This window comes from Conger conger, chromosome 16 (genome assembly GCF_963514075.1).
Source record: "Conger conger chromosome 16, fConCon1.1, whole genome shotgun sequence".
NCBI classification, from domain to species: domain Eukaryota; kingdom Metazoa; phylum Chordata; class Actinopteri; order Anguilliformes; family Congridae; genus Conger; species Conger conger.
The window spans coordinates 25576832-25593211 of record NC_083775.1 but is presented as its reverse complement, the minus strand read 5'-3'; the positions used below and the strand labels follow the sequence as shown (position 1 = coordinate 25593211).

Here is a 16380-nt window from a genome sequence, read left to right as displayed (position 1 = left end):
TACTACGCTGTGGGTCAATCTCCTACAACAGGGGTGCCCCATCTTATCTAACAAGGGCCGGTGTCAGTTCAGGTGTTTGCTGTACCCCAGCACTAAGGCAGCTGATTCTGCTAAACATTTTTAGTTTGTTAGTGTTGGGCTAAAAATGGAGGCAGAAACACTAGGGATTTTCAAGACCAGGCTTGATACGGCGCTAGATACTATTTAGCTTTTTGGCATATTAAGCTGTAGGTACACTTTAGGGGTAGGAAAAGGGGTCAAACTAGAATATGCAGCTACACCAGCCTTTTGGATGCTAAAAGGGCATGGCACCAAAGAACACACTCATTAATCAACGGGAGGCGAGAGGGAGCATAAATATTTTAAATGGACCATTCAATGCACTCTGTTCGAAACAATGGACACACTGTTGCAGTTTTATGTGTTTGGCAATGCCTCTGTCTGACATTGCTGCAGAACTAATTGCCCACATGTGGGAAAATGTGTCTAAACCGAACATATCCACACATGTTGATGCAAAATAGAACTACCACATATGTGGCATTAACAGTTCAAATAAAATACATAGATTTATATTTCTTAACGCGACATTCCGTATGTGCTTGGTCTCTCTTGGTTTTTATGGACAGGCAGACATTTCCGGAGTGGCGGGCTCACTCACTCCTCGTGGAGGAAGTCGAACACTTTGGATTTATCGCCGGGGAGCTCGGACAGAGTTTTGCTCCTCTTCATCCCCGTGGATCCGGAATGGGAGCCCGGAGCGCCGAACTTCACGTTAAAGGACGGCTCGGGTTTCTTAACCACATTACTGGAGGAAGAGCTGAAGAGCCGGCTGAAGCTGGAGGGAGAAGAAAGAGAGGAGAGTGGGAGGAGAGAAGAGAGAGGTGAGAGGGAGGAGTGAAACGAGGGTGGAGAAGAGGGGAGAGAGGGAGGAGAGAAAGTAGGGTAGAGAAGAGAGAGAAGAAAGGAAGGAGAGAAAGGATGGAAAAGAGAGAGGAGAGAGGGAGAAAGGGAGTTGAGAGAGGTGGGACAGAAAGGAGAGATGGAATAGAGACGAGAGAAGAGGGCAGAGAGTGAGTATAGAGAGGAGAGAGGTAAGAAGTAAGAAACAGTACACAGATCAGAGTAGCCTTAGTTATTACTCACACCCACACTGGGGCCTTGAGTGACTGACTGGGCGAGTCTCTTAAATGTTTTATCTATGTTCTTCATCTACAGGATGCTCTTTTCCCCAAGTGCTGCTGATGGAAAAACTTACAACTGCCAGATGCTGGACTTCTTCTTCTCTGCCAGTGCTGGGTTCTCCCTGGAGGCTCTGTGGGAGGACCAGAACATCAGAATATTTCTGCCACAGCAGCACTTACCAGAAATGAGTGTGTGCGTGTGTGTGTGTGTGTGCGTGTAGGTGTGTGTGTGTGTGTGTGGGCGTGTGTGTATGTGGGCGTGTGTGTGTGCGTGTGTGCGTGTAGGTGTGTCTGTGTGTGTGTCTAAGTGTGTGTGTGTGTGTGTGTGTGTGTGTGTGTGTGTAAGTGTGTGTAAATGTACCGGATCATCTCGGTCCAGCGCACAGCCTCCTGCAGCTCCATCAGCCTCTCCTTGTACTGGTTCCTCTCCATCAGCACGCGCGCCATCTCCACACGCGTGAAGCGCTTCCTCTGCGCCGTGGGCAGGTCTCCCTGCACACACAGCTCACATCACTCACACATCACTCCAACAGCAACACCACCCCTCAACCCTGCACACACAGCTCACATCACTCCAACAGCAACACCACCCCTCAACCCTGCACACACAGCTCACATCACTCCAACAGCAACACCACCCCTCAACCCTGCACACACAGCTCACATCACTCCAACAGCAACACCACCCCCCAACCCTGCACACACAGCTCACATCACTCCAACAGCAACACCACCCCTCAACCCTGCACACACAGCTCACATCACTCCAACAGCAACACCACCCCTCAACCCTGCACACACAGCTCACATCACTCACACATCACTCCAACAGCAACACCGCACCTCAACAGTGCACACACAGCTCACATCACTCACACATCACTCCAACAGCAACACCACAACCCTAACACCTTGAGATCAATGAGGTGAAAACAGCCCAGTGGGCCAACACCAACATACCACTCACAATACACGCATAGGGAAATATTACAGATATAACTGACCGCTGCCAGCATTATATGGGTACAGGGAGAAAGAGAGGGAGGGAGAAGGAGAGTGGAGATAGAGAGGGAGAGAGACCAAGAGAGACTGGGAGAGAGAGAGAGAGAAGGAGAGAGAGGAGTGGGGAGAGATAGAGTGCTTTAAGTGTGCCAGAACTGAAACAAGGTTGCTTACATCTTCCTCCTCTTTAGACTTCTGTTTGACCTCCTCCATTTCAGCCCGAACCCTGCACCAGAGAGAGAGAGAGATACTCAATCCAGCTCTCCAACTCTCCATTACATCACACGGAGGGCAACTCAAAGAGCAGGGTTTAGCAGTTAGGGCCTATATAACACCATGATGTGGACCGCCTCATGAGGATTCACTCAAGTGAGTAATGATCTAATTTTAGCCATGCTGTTTGCCAGAGAGGTCGTGGTTTTCCTGTGTGGATAATTCCCAAAAAAGAAAACTCTGTAATGCTCTGCCAGCTTTGCTGGCAGCATGTGAAATATGAATTGTACAAGTAAAAATAAAGCCCCCTACTGGCAGCCAATTAAACGCCATCTCCTGAGGCTGGCGGCCAATCAGCTTCAGACAGAGATCTGTATCTTTGAGCTGCTCCACAAACTGAGAATCAACACAGGTCGGCTACACAAAGACAATTACCCTTTTACTTTAGAGCCCACATAAACTGGGGCAGCCTATAGCCTAGTGGCTAAGGTGTTTGCCTGGGACCTGGAAGGTTGATGGTTCAAGCCCCAGTGTAGGCACAGTTCAATCAGTGCAGCTGTTGGGCCCTTGAGCAAGGCCCACATTGCTCCAGGGGGGATCGGCCCCTGCTTAGGCTAAACAACTGTAAGTCGCTTCAGATAAAAGCATTAGCTAAATGACTTTAATTTAATATAATACTGTATTACAATACTAATAGTGTAATACTAATAGTGCATATTGCCAATGTGCTGGCAATATGCAGGAGGCTTAACAGGAAGGGGAGGGGCCAAGCGCTGTGACTCACTTCTTTAGCTCCTCCTCCAGGTCGCGGTTCTTGTCCTCGAGACGACCCTTGGCCTGTTTGAGCACATCCAGCTCGCCCTGCAGAACCTCTCTCTCGCACCCGAGCTCGTCCACGCGCGCCATCAGGTCATTCTTCACCACGTTCAGCGCGTTTCTGCGGGGTAACGACACTCATTAACACCGCCACATCACCTTCCATGGTGCTGGGTGATAAAAGTCACCACAAAGCCAGCTTGTGTCTTACACCATAACGTAACACTTATTACTTATGAGTCATCAGCTTATAACAGGCCAGCAGTGTTTATGACTGAGAGACAGGAGAAATAGCGAGGCATATTGTCATTTACGATTCTTAAAAGCTCATATTGTGTGTGCGTGTGTGTGCTTGTATGTGTATGTGCGTGTGTGTGCGCGTGTATGTGTGTGTGTGTGTGTATGCGTGTGTATGTGTGTATGTATGCGTGTGTGTGTATGTGTGTGTATATGCGTGTGTGTGTGTGCATGCGTGTGTATGTGTGTATGTATGTATGCGTGTGTGTGTATGTGTGTGTATATGCGTATGTGTGTGTGCATGCGTGTGTGTGTATGTGTGTGCGTGCGCGTGTATGTGTATGTGTGTGTGTGTGCGTGTGTATGTATGTGTGTGTGTGCGCGTGTGTGTATGTGTGTATGTGTGTGTGCGTGTGTGTGTGTGTGTGTATGTGTGTGTATGTATGCGTGTGTGTGTATGTGTATGTGTGTATGTATGTGTATGTGTGTGTGTGTGTGTGTGCGTTTGTGCCCTTACTTGGTCTCCAGCAGCTGTGTGTTTTCCAGGATGAGATTTTCCACTTCACGGCCCATTCCTGGGAGAGAGAGATCATCATGAAAATCTGGTTCGTTTCGTAACCATGCAACAGCTCCACGGGGAAAGGCATCAGACACTCACACTGTGAAGATGAATCAACACACTTTTTAAAGAGTTTCCCCTTCTGCACAATGTCATTAACCGTGAGTGCACTCCAGCTGTGACACACCCAGGAGCCCTGCGGATGAAGTGTGTGCACCCTGCCAACACCCTCCCATGCCAGCCCCATTTTCACCACACGCCATCTTATCGTGGCTGTGTGCATTTCCAAAACAGTTACAGACTTTGAAAATTAAACAAACCTAGATAATAGATTAGACTGGAAGTAACCTGCAACACAATTACATTCTTTTTAAGCACACATATTTTACACTTTATGGACCATGCAGTGCTACAGGAGAGCTAATGCCGTGAAACATGGCTTTTAACCACGCATATTTTACATTCTATGGACTATGCAGTGCTACAGGAGAGCTAATAAAACCTCATATTTCAAACAGCAACTGATGCAGCAGGCTATTAGCCATACTGGAGTAGACCGCAAATGACTTCCTGCCAAGCTGCAGAGGGATGGTATGTTTCTCAAAAGCTTTGAAGGTGTTTGGCTGTTGAAGACGACCCTGGTGCTGATTGGACGGCCTTACCCAGCAGGTCCGCCCCCTCGTCCACATCCCCGATGAGGTCGGTCCCAGCTGAGGAGAGCTCCTCAAACAGGGAGTCCGTGTTCCGGTCGAAGGCCAGGTTCTCAAAGCCTTTGGACGGAGAGCTGCGGTAAAGCAGGGACGGTTAGCCGCTGTGGACTCTGTACTCTGTACACGCACGCCAACGTGCCGCTTCTGACATCACACCCTACTTGTCAACAAAAACATTCAGGTTGGCTTTACCAATCAAACCTCTACATCACAATTACCACTCAGCCCCACAGCTGTCAAATAACAACAGGGATCACCGGTTACAACAGGAACAGGCAGTGGCAGTTCAGACCAAAGCAAAGGTAAAATAAAAGACAGAGATGGGACTGCTAGAGAAGAGAGAGTTCACAGCTAAAAAAAAAAAAAACATCTGAAAGGTGTAACGAGTATATCCATAACAATGACCCAAATTAACTTACAGTGCATTAGCAATGCAATAAATGAATGCAAATGAATAGTGCAACCTTGCTTTTGAAGACGTTACAGGGCAGAAACAAGATAGCAGCCAGCAGAAGGGGGTTGTATTGTATTCGATTACTGACTCAAGGTGTATTGACTGGCTACGTTTAAGGGACTGAAAGCAGACAGGAAACATGTTTGCACATAGGAATCCAAATTATATCTAAAACCATCTCCTCTGTTCATAACTGCTTGTCCTGAACTGGCCTTCAGACTAATGTGGACAAAGGTTCTAGAAGAGAATGGATTAAGCTAATTCAATTTGGAAGACCTAAAACAGGCTCTAGAGACAAGACCAGTGAACGAAAGAGATGTTTTAGATCAGGAATGAGAAGACTTACTAGCATGGAGAATTTAGAACAGGAAAGAGAAGACAGATGAGAATGGAGGGGAGATTCTAGAACAGAAATGAGAAGACGTATGGATGACGTTTGGAGTGGAGGACAGATGCCAAATTCGCCGAAAAAGGCCAGAAGGTTCTTCAGAAGAGAAGCCAGCTTCTGGTACGCACTTCTGGGCCAATGCCAGAGAGCCATAGGACAGAAATGTAAAGACAAAGCTAAACTGATAGAAAGACACAGTAAACAGGAACACCAGGCTGTATGACAAATGAGCTGATGTACCTCTGATACAATAGTTAAGATTGTAATAGAGAAATGAGAACAGTTGTGAGGTTTTGTTATGACCTGCGGCCAGGGAACTGTACCTGGGTCCTCTGCCTCCCAGGTCCATATCCAGCTCAGGTGTGGACTCTATGATGGCCTGCACATCTGAAGTCTCATTTTCTGCAGCACCTGAAGGAAACCAGGCGGAAAGAGTGAGCTTGAGAACTTCATGTTTGGCTCAGGGTCGCCCATTTCCTCAAAAAGTCACCAGTCAGGGGAGGGGAAGGGATCTGTGACTCACCTGCAGACACAGACCTGGTGCCTGGTGTTGCTTGGACCTCAATGTTCTTACAGGTGATGTTCATCCCCTTAGACCCCTTCTCTTTCTGAGGTGTGTCCGTGCCGGACATGGGCGTGGTCCCGTAGCTGACATTAGACAGCTCATCCTGAAAGGACAAAGCCCCCCCAAGCACACCGCACCAAGGCAAGTAAGTGTCATGTAAGGTCAAAGGTCAGGAGTCAGGAGTCCGAAGTTAAGTTAAGCAAAATAAAACACTATGGACAAATAACTCCAGCAGTACACTGCCATGCAATCAGAGCCCAGCACCTCTTGAGTATGGACAGTACATGCATACAATGCCCATGTTCACACACACACACATACACACACACAGGTATATTTCCATACAAACGGCTCTCACACATATGCGAAACAAAGACAATACAGAACATACCAGAACATTACAGGGACACACGCTACAGAAACAAGAAGAACAATGTCACCAAGGAAACACAGAACTAGACATAACATCACAACAGAAACTAAAAACATAGTGCCAAAACCCTAAATTAAGTTGGTCAAAGTGGTAAATAAACACAGTATGCAATGAATGCAACCAAAACAACTGAACCCTAAAGCAGACAAAACACCGAAAGCGATGCGCCAGAACACCATTGAGCACAACTCAAATACTACAACACATAAACTTGGCAGTGCACAAAAAATGAATGCAACTACGGTCACTAAGAGGCTACATGTCTGGTGGTGAAGGCTAACAGGCGAAATGATTACAGACAGACGTGTGAAAGAGCTCTACACGCTTGTGAGAACTAATCAGTACGGTGTGAGCACAGATGCGTGCCCAGGTGCTGCATGTAACCGGAAGGTTCTGTACACACCACACAGTAATTTCCTTTCCACAGTGTCTATAACAGGGATCAGCTCCTCACGGTTCTGCTGGTTTCCCACCCTCCCTTTACCTGAGAGTCAGGTGTGGCCAATCTGGAGAAACGAATTACCCTGGAGAAAAGAAAACCAGGGCTGGCTTTGGATTTGAGGGTCATCTGGATGGGCCGACACTGTGCCGTCGATTAGGCTGGATATATCCAGGCTAGATAGCGATCAGTGGATCTGCACTGAGCCTGCAGGCGGCGCCGTTCCCGGTCACATGCAGCACAGCTGTGGGCTTTGAGCAGATGATGAAAAGCTACGAGCCCCTCGGAAGCCACGACACAGAGAAACGACCACAGGCAGGCGTCGCACGGTGGTGAATGATGCCCGCTCGTGTTTTTGCTGAACTTTTTTTCTTTTTTTTGCTGCTACCTTGCTCTCCTCAGCCAACGAGTTGGCCCAGGCATCCTGCGAGCTCTTTCCCTTTAGACCCTCAGACTCCGGCTGCTGAGGGAGACAATCACAGTCTTACACGCCACACGCTACTGTCTGTCCGTGTGTGTGCGAGCGTGTGACACACTTTGACCTTTGTGTATGTTACACAATCTCCTTACACTCCAAACCACATCTGTACTGAGGCATTCACCATATAAAGTAAAGACATACACCACAAGGAAACACTATGACATTCCGTCAGGCGGTAGAAAGACGCCTCTGAGCCACTTTCCCTGCTCCGGCTGACGTCTTTGCATTCGCAGGTTGCCACGGCAACATGTGCACGCCCACTGTGGGCGAGACTGCCCTGAATCTCCTCCGACAGAATGGTGGGCCATCCGTCAGACACATTTACAGAGACAGACAGAACAGACACAGACCATTTTCCACTCCCTGAATTAAATACTGCAGATTGATTACGGAAGAGTAAAGCAGGGAATACACCGAGCTGACGGTCGGCCGACAACAGCATCTCTCTACAGCGGCACTATCAAAACAAAAGGTGATCTGTGCAGGGTCGTTGTCTGCCATTTTGGACTGAGAAAGACTGAAAAACAGGCAGGTGTCTCTGATGGAGGAGAGGGCACCATTGTGGAGCATTGTATGGTGTAGCATTGTATCACATTACAGACCTGACCGACAGTGATAAACCCACCAAGGCTGTGGTGAGAAATAGAGGACTGAGACTCTTGGATGTTCAGGTAGCTAAGTTTAAATAGCTGTGTTTTCAGTGAAAATCAACATAGCGTGCATAGGCAACAGCAGCAGAAGACCAATAAGTCAAAATAATAAGTCTAATAAATGCCTAATAAAGTGCTCAGTGGGTGCAGCTTGCTTGTAAATCTGTATACTATCTCGTTAAATGACTTGTAAAACGACTTAATTGGCCCAATGGTATATTTCTGTAAATATTGCCAGCTGCAACAGAATCTATCTTTGCTACATTACCTTGGCTCAAAAACTGAGAGTGCTGGGACTATATTTTTCTCAAACATGTACTGACACATTTTCCCACTTCAAACCTGAAGTGATTGCTAGCCCATGTATTTTACTTAAAATCTATATATTCTATGTCCTAAGGGGTTAAAAATGAGGTGGGACTCTCATTACATGCACTATAGGCTTAATGACGAGGAGGCGACCATCGAGGCAGTGTGAACACTTGGCAGAAGTTGGGACACATCACTAACTCCTGACCAATGCTTATGAGACCTCCCCTGTTGTCGACTGACTATCGAGTGTCCATGGGTTTGGTGTATTCCCTGCTTAACACACAATATTATAATATATGGCAGAAACAATGCATTAAACCATATAAAATGTCTGTAATGTTCTGCTACGTATTTATATTTGATTCCATGTCATTATGTCAATATATGGTATTATAGATTTTACAATACTCATAAAATGGAATATTCTCGATTTAGACTACATATATATTATACACCATAGACCTGCTCTGCTATAGGGCTGCTTTACCAGAGGCATACAACTAGATAATTTTAACACCAGATATCCACAACGCAGACCCTGCTTCACCCAAAAATGCCCCCCACCCAGCAGCACTCATGACCCCGCCATTGACCCGCACACCTTGAGGCTGGTGCCGCCGCGTGATTGGTTGAGGTTGTTGCACTTCCATGCCTCTGCGACAGGAGTATCCGCCTTCCTCTGAGGTTCAGGGGTGAGAACAGCGCCCCCTGTGGTCAGCGGGAATATTCCCAGGGACAGTGGCCTCTCCTTCCTGGACCAATAGAGAGAGACCAGCAGGAACATCAAAGACCAGCAGGAATATCAAAAACTGGCAACTCAGGGACATTTACAGTGCATTCTACTGCATTCACTTTAGATTAAAGCCATAAATGGTTCCATAATAGTTCCATAAATGTTTAGTTCAACTCTTTCATGTGTTCAGCGTGAGCTTAAATTACATCTTCTAGCTACTTGAGAAATTTTAACTAGTGTTAATACACTTGCTCAGTACAGTTTAAGCCTATTTCGCTGCTCAGGATGACATGAAAGAACATCAAAATACAGTAGAATGCACTTCTGTGAACAATAGGAGAGATTGTATTTTCCTTCTGAAAACATACATGAAAAAAAAGCAGAGAAACGTACACAAATCATTAGGAGTGATCCCATCCAGCACAGATTGACCCAATCAAAGAACAGCCTTTAGAATAATTCAATCACAGCACACGCAACACTGAATGATCCAATCACAGCACATCCAGTACAGAAGGATCCAATCACAGCCCATCCAGCACAGAAGGATCCAATCACAGCCCATCCTGCTGAGTATAATCAAAACACAGCACACCCAGGACGGTATGATCAATAAAAGCACTAGAGAGTAACTCCAAACCTTCTCTGTGCAAGCAGCACAGCACCTGCCTCCATAATCTGAGGACCAAAAACAATGACACTGATGAATACACGCAGCAAGAAGCACAACGCTTAAAAGTTAACTGAAGCGCCAGCTCCGAACTCCCCCCTCCTGTGAGCAGCCATTTTGATGTCCCTATCAGTCACCATGTGTTTACAGGTAGGGAAATATGACTCCACTGTTCAGCAGAGACTAGGAATGGGCACAGCCCCCTCACCCCCTTCCCCAGAGAGAGCATCACACACCCCTGTGCACAGTCATATAAGCACAGGAACACCGCGGAGAGAAAGGGGAGAACAGGGCGGAAGAGGAGAACGAGAGGGCAGAGAGATATAGAGAGTAAACAGAGAGAAAGAAGAGAACAGGGTGGAAGAGGAGACCGAGAGGGCAGAGATATATAGAGTAAACAGAGAGAAAGAAGAGAACAGGGTGGAAGAGGAGACCGAGAGGGCAGAGAGATATAGAGAGTAAACAGAGGGAGAAGGGGGGGGTTGAGAGAGGGAGAGAGCGATAGAGAAGGGGGATGGGGGGGGAGTCGTGGAGTACCTGCGGATCCGGGGCAGAGACTGAGTGATGGCAGGGATGCCGGTGGAGACGGAGTAATGCACCAGCAGCAGCACGGACAGCGACACCACCACGGCCGCGTTAACCACCGCGCCCCCCACGCAGCCGAACACAAACAGCAGCATGCAGCGCGGACTCATCTCCGCGTACACACACCGCCGCGCACCGCCGCGTACACACACACACCGCCGCGTACACACACACACACCACCGCTACCCAGCCCCGGTCTCAGCCCTGCCGCCGCACAGATAGCAACATCCCCCCGTCAGCAGCCAAACAGACGGGGGGGGGGGGACTGGAGGGATGACATCATCCTCAACAGAGAGCGAGCGAGAGAGGGAGGGAGAGAGGGATTCTGGCCTCTTGTTTTCTCTGTCAAAGCTCACCTCCCACATCCTCTTTCTCCCTTCCTCCCTTTCTCAAACTCTTCATTCGTCCTCTTTCCCGTCGCCGTCTCGCTCCCTAATTAGTCTGCGTGTGAAGTGCTGCGAGACAAACGTAATGTCTGGATCTATTTATTTACATTCCCGTTGTTTTCTACGGAACCAAATTGGATGAATCCTGCACCTTTGAAGCACCTCCCTATGATTCAGTCCTATATGCAAAACAGGCATGTATGTATTCTGACTTAAAGTGTTATAAAGGCTTTTAAAAACCAATTGACAGCATCCCTGTAATTCCCCTCAGCATTCCTCTAAGCTGCTCAGAATTTGAAACTGACTGAGGGTGAACCAAGTCTCTGCTGTTCTATAGGCTTCTTTGGAAAAGTAAGCTTGTTAATGTTACATAGGAAGCTATGTGGTTGTAAAGCTGACTGCAGTTATTGTAAAATTAATTCTGTCTAATGTATATGAAACATACAATCAATACAATCTATTGTTTATACAAATATAAACAATAGGTGTCATATATCTTGGATATTAGCTGCTGTTTATACAAATATACAAATATAAACAATAGCTATACCACAGCAAAATATGTTACTGGACTCGAGTGTGGCTTTTTCCAATGACAATTTAACTTTGATTACTAGATAGCAAATTGTCAGTTATTTTCTGACACTACTAGTAGCAATATGCTTGCTGGTTGTCTAACTACTGAGGAATGTAAACAATTAAAACATGACTTATCCACAAAATAGTAAATAGCAAGCAATAGTTTAAACGGTCTCTTACTCTGTAGGCAGGATTGTAGGTGAGTTCAGAATTACTAAATGTTTATCTTAAAATTTGGCTTGTCAAAATTTGGCTTGTGCATATTCATAACAGCAGCTCTTAGCAGCATTCTGACCATGGTATCTGTGTGGGTCTTCAGGGTCGTCCGTTCTCATGTCATGATGATATTTACTCGGTAATTTAAGAGCCACTGGCTCAACTTGCCCCTTGACATATGGCTCAATTCCCTGCAGCCACAGGCCCATTCTCTCTAATCAGACAGTTACCTTTTTCTATTTATTTTACTACTGTATTCTTTATATCTACATTGTCTTATTTATTGCTTAGATTTTTGTGTTTTTTTAATTAATCAATACTCGTAGATAATCCAATGTTAAATTAAACTGCCATATTTTTATTCAATTCAAATATCTCAGAATGATATACAACCCCTATACTCAACATATGAATTGCTATTATACAACGGATAGGTCCGGTCCATTGTCTCTATTGGTCAGTTTGCGTTCCATCCGTGCCAATATCCGGGATATATGCATGGCTAAATGGAATGTTCACACATCTTTTAAAATTACTCTGCGTTTGTAGATCACCGTCATCTACTTTGTAATCAAAATTAACGTAACTTAACATTATCAACATCTCGCTGCTATTAGCCTACCAAAGTAAAATAAAATGAGTGAGTTTAAAGTGTCCTTTGATTTGGAAAGTGGAGTACGAACTAAAAAAATACAACTTAGGCATCGAAATACCAGCAAGACCACCAAACCCCGGCGAAGCAAATGATGACTCATAACGACACTATTGTTGATTTCAATAACTGCACGTTATCTGGCAGTGCCCCGATAAACGTCTGCAACAAAAACAAATTACTTGTGTGTGTCAGTGCCGTCTGGTGTAACGTAAACTAGTAAGCTAGCCAACGTTAATACAGTGGGGATACATTATTGCAATAGCGATGCTTAGATAAGGTTAGTGCAGTGCGGATACATTATTGCTAGCTAACATTCGCAATACCTTTGCTTAGCAACCAATAAACTACTGTTCAGCAGAAGAATACATTACCATAAAACATAGTTAGATAAAAACACATTAATAGTTTGAACATTAAATGTGGTAACCGGTGTATAAAAGCGTACTGGAACTCGAACCTGTAGTATATCGTGGATATTGGCACAGCTAAGGGGTGTAACCTAACCACCCCGTTAGCTGTGCCAATATCCACGATATACCACGGGTTCTCGTTCCATAACGCTTAAGTAATAATCACCCTCTCCGTGGCCATACCTGCAATATGCTGCAAATTCAGTCCTGTTTTTTTTATAACCTTTAAATAACATTTTGGTGCACTTGGCTATGCTCACAACCAATCTATCCCATGTATCTCACAGCAGGTCTGGGAATATACACAGCTGCATCTCAGAGGGCTTTCAGCCAGAGTTTGCGCATCTCAGACGGATGGGTTGACTTGTCCCCTGCGCCATGGAGACATGGTGCGACCCTTACCGGATTCTCCCGAGTGTTCCGGTCTCAGCTCCTTCTCCAAGCTGCTGGAGTTTGCTGCGCTCCAGGAGCTCCATGTAGGTGTGGATCATCTGTAAACGACACAGGAAATAAATCAGGTAAAGTCACGTGTTCCGAACTGACCACGGGGAAGCGGCCGCTTCCACCAGAAGTTAACATCTGTTTAATGGTCGTTTTTCTCCAGCGGAATGTTGTTTATGATTATGGTTGTTTCTTGACTATCTCGGACACTAAAACACTTTGACTGATGTGAATTGGACCAATAACTATAGAGAAAAGGACAAATAACTGCAGAAGTCCTTGTGTTCGGAAGACCATGTTAGCTCACTGTGGTCACCGCCATATAAGCCTGTCTGGTTTGTAGTCTCTCGTTAGCAACAGCTTCCCCACCACAATGTCACAGTGGAGCACTATTACCATGTCACTGTATGCTGAAATGGAACACGTCTGTGACTCATACAAAGTTTTTACAAAAAAGGAAGATATTATACTTTGCACACACACAAAAACCAAAGCTGACCTCAAATTAGTTTTAGTTATTCATCATGATAGTTGCACTGTTCGGAAAACATGGTGAGCTAACTTAGTGTTCTGAACACGTTTATCTTACAGCCAATCAAAAGACGTTGCTTTGCCAAGTAAAGCACTACAGTGATTGCACCATGACCATCCCAGCCATCACTCAGGTGAACCTTCCAACTGTCTTGCTGTTAAACCAGTGACCTACGAGGGGATGACTGACAGCTTCACACCACCCATGGCCCCACCTCACCCCCATGAGATACCCCCACCCTAGACTTACACCTGAGGGAAGAGAGAGGTGAAGAAGATGGATGGATTCTCTCTCCCCTCCCCTCATCCCTCCCTCAATCTGTCTCTCTCTGATCTTCTCTGCCTGATTAATTCATTCAGTCGCCTGACTGTGACCCATGAACTGACTGAATGAATCATGATAAATGCATGTTGGGGTATAAAATGCGAAGGATGTCCTAGCTATAATAAATTACGCATTACCTTCTTAAGTAATGAGTTACCAACTACACTGTTTGTAAAGAGCTGATTCAATCTACAAGCGTACCTTTGCCCTTTTAATGCTTCATCCATTTTACTCTGAAGCTTCGTTTACCGGTTAATGTGACTAATCTCCTCACCTGCTGGGGAATGGACTGCTATTTTAAAGAACATTTGAAAGAACATTTGAAAGAACAAGCTATTTGACAAGATCCATGGCAATCTCACCCAGACTGGAGGATTAGAGTATCAAACTCCAGTCCTGATGGGCCATAATGTATGCAGGACTTTCAAGCCACAAGTAAAGGAAACCACAAAAACCTGTATAAATGTATGGGGTTTAACAGTACAGTGTTTCTGTTGGGGGGGTCTCCTGTACATGGAGATGAGAGACACCGTTACCTTGGAAACAGGAAACCAATAGCAGAGAACTGATTTGGAATGTCTGACCGCTACAATGTCCTCCCGTCAATTTGGAAAAGCTCAGACTAGCACACGCTCTCCTTCACTCTGCAGTCCCCCAGCTGAGCTGTGCAGTCACTCTGCAGTCCCCCAGCTGAGCTGCGCAGTCAATCTGCAGTCCCCCATCTATCTTCAGCCCACCAGTTGAATATTAATAATGCATCAACCCTCCCCCCACCACACACCCTCTAACATCCCCCCAACACACACACCTCCTTTATGCTTCAGACCCCCCCCCCCCCCCAATACAGACTAGCCCCTCCTCCAGGCTCACCTCAGTGTGTCTCTGATGGAGGGAGTTAAACTCTTTCTTCAGCTCCGCCTCACGCTCCTCCAACCTGCTGACTGAAAGAGAAGCTCTGATTGGTCAGTGAGTCTGTCCCTCACAGAAGCAAGGCTCTATACTCAAAATGATAGATATTTTCACGGTTCTTTGTGTGTGTATGTGTGTATGTGGATGGGGAGGGCTTCATTTCCTCACCAAATTCAAATGTTCCAGTATGAATAAAAAGAAGACAGATCTTTCAGTGTTAAGAATATGCAGCTGTTCTGGTTCTAGTGTATGGGTGATCCAGGATAAAATCCCAACTGCAGGTCTACCACATAAGCTGCACATGAATTGTCTTCTTCCAAATTATCTGTGTGCAAGCCTGGCTCGTAGGCTGCAGTGTGGCTTGGCACTGCATGCTTTGGAGGAGAGCATGTGGTAGTCTGGATATCAGAGGTTCCAGCAATGAGTGCTGATATATACAATATGAGGGGCCGCTGTGGTGCAGCTAAAGTAACGGACCTTGATGCAGCATCAGTTTGTTATAGTTTCACACCGAGGACCAGGGTTCGATTCCCGGCCCTGTCAAAAGCTGAGTTTGGCCAGCTCTCGTGCAGAGGCATAATTGGCTCGCTGCTCCGAGGGAGGGACTCAGAAGGGACTAGTAGGGATCGCTGCATGCCTTGGAATTACGGTCGCAGGCTGTGAGACGAGACGGCTTGAAGAAGGCGTGTTGTTCTCCCTCTTGTTCTCGTAAGTGGTGTGTCCCCAGCTAACACTAATTGGATTAGATAGGGTACAATTGGCTACCAAATTGGGAGAAAAATATTTTTTTTTTTTAACAATAAAAAATAAAGATATATACAAAAGGGGATAAAAGGGGGGGAAATAGCAATGAAATTATATGTAGCTGAGTATCTGTTTTAGTCTGTGCTGTAACTGCATTCATGAGGATTGGGGAAAAAACATACATTGTAATGACAGTATGTGACCACAAGGTGTCCTTAGTCTAACAGGAACGAGAGACTTGACACTTAGCTGATGACAACAGCAAATTGAAAACTGCTGTAATCTCCGGTATGATTTTAAATGGGCTTGGATGTGATTAAACCCATAATCCTTCTTCTCGCTGTCAGTTTTTCAATAAGACTTGCAGTGCTGTACTGCCATTTACCTGTGCAGGCTTCATTCATTATCATGTAAAAGGGCTCCAGGGCAGCTCATTGGGTTAAGGCACCACGCTGTAGTGCACGGACAGGCCCAATCGGATCGATTCTGGACTGTGCCGGTGCTGACTGTGGCGGGTAGCACAATTACAAGCTAAGCTGTAGTCTGCCATGTGAAAAGAAGCAGCTGGTGACGCTGTGTGTTTCGGAGGAGAACCAGGCATGTCTAACATGGTAAATGGAAAAAATGGAACATGCAAGGTGGCTGAACAAATTTTTTACTGTAAAAAAGTGCTACTTTATGTTATGTTATGTTATGCATGTAAATCTACATATTTTTGTTCCATCTTCTAAACAGAAAAAGAATAAAGACTT

The 16380-nt window shown here is 45.9% G+C and overlaps 1 protein-coding gene across 1 annotated transcript in view; it reads right to left on the bottom strand.

Moving 5' to 3' along the window:
* LOC133114130 (C-Jun-amino-terminal kinase-interacting protein 4-like) overlaps window positions 1-16380 on the bottom strand; it is a 32533-nt gene that overhangs the window by 10816 nt on the left and 5337 nt on the right. Inside the window, exons 3-17 of the mRNA XM_061223322.1 lie at window positions 14846-14916; window positions 13081-13169; window positions 12964-12986; window positions 10384-10636; window positions 9045-9195; window positions 7389-7463; window positions 6087-6231; window positions 5887-5974; window positions 4674-4795; window positions 3970-4027; window positions 3184-3336; window positions 2361-2412; window positions 1546-1676; window positions 1259-1315; window positions 662-838 (exon numbers count right to left, since the gene is read on the bottom strand). Coding sequence (XP_061079306.1) covers window positions 662-838; window positions 1259-1315; window positions 1546-1676; window positions 2361-2412; window positions 3184-3336; window positions 3970-4027; window positions 4674-4795; window positions 5887-5974; window positions 6087-6231; window positions 7389-7463; window positions 9045-9195; window positions 10384-10636; window positions 12964-12986; window positions 13081-13169; window positions 14846-14916 — 1645 coding nt within the window. The remainder of the gene's footprint in view (window positions 1-661; window positions 839-1258; window positions 1316-1545; window positions 1677-2360; window positions 2413-3183; window positions 3337-3969; window positions 4028-4673; window positions 4796-5886; window positions 5975-6086; window positions 6232-7388; window positions 7464-9044; window positions 9196-10383; window positions 10637-12963; window positions 12987-13080; window positions 13170-14845; window positions 14917-16380) is intronic.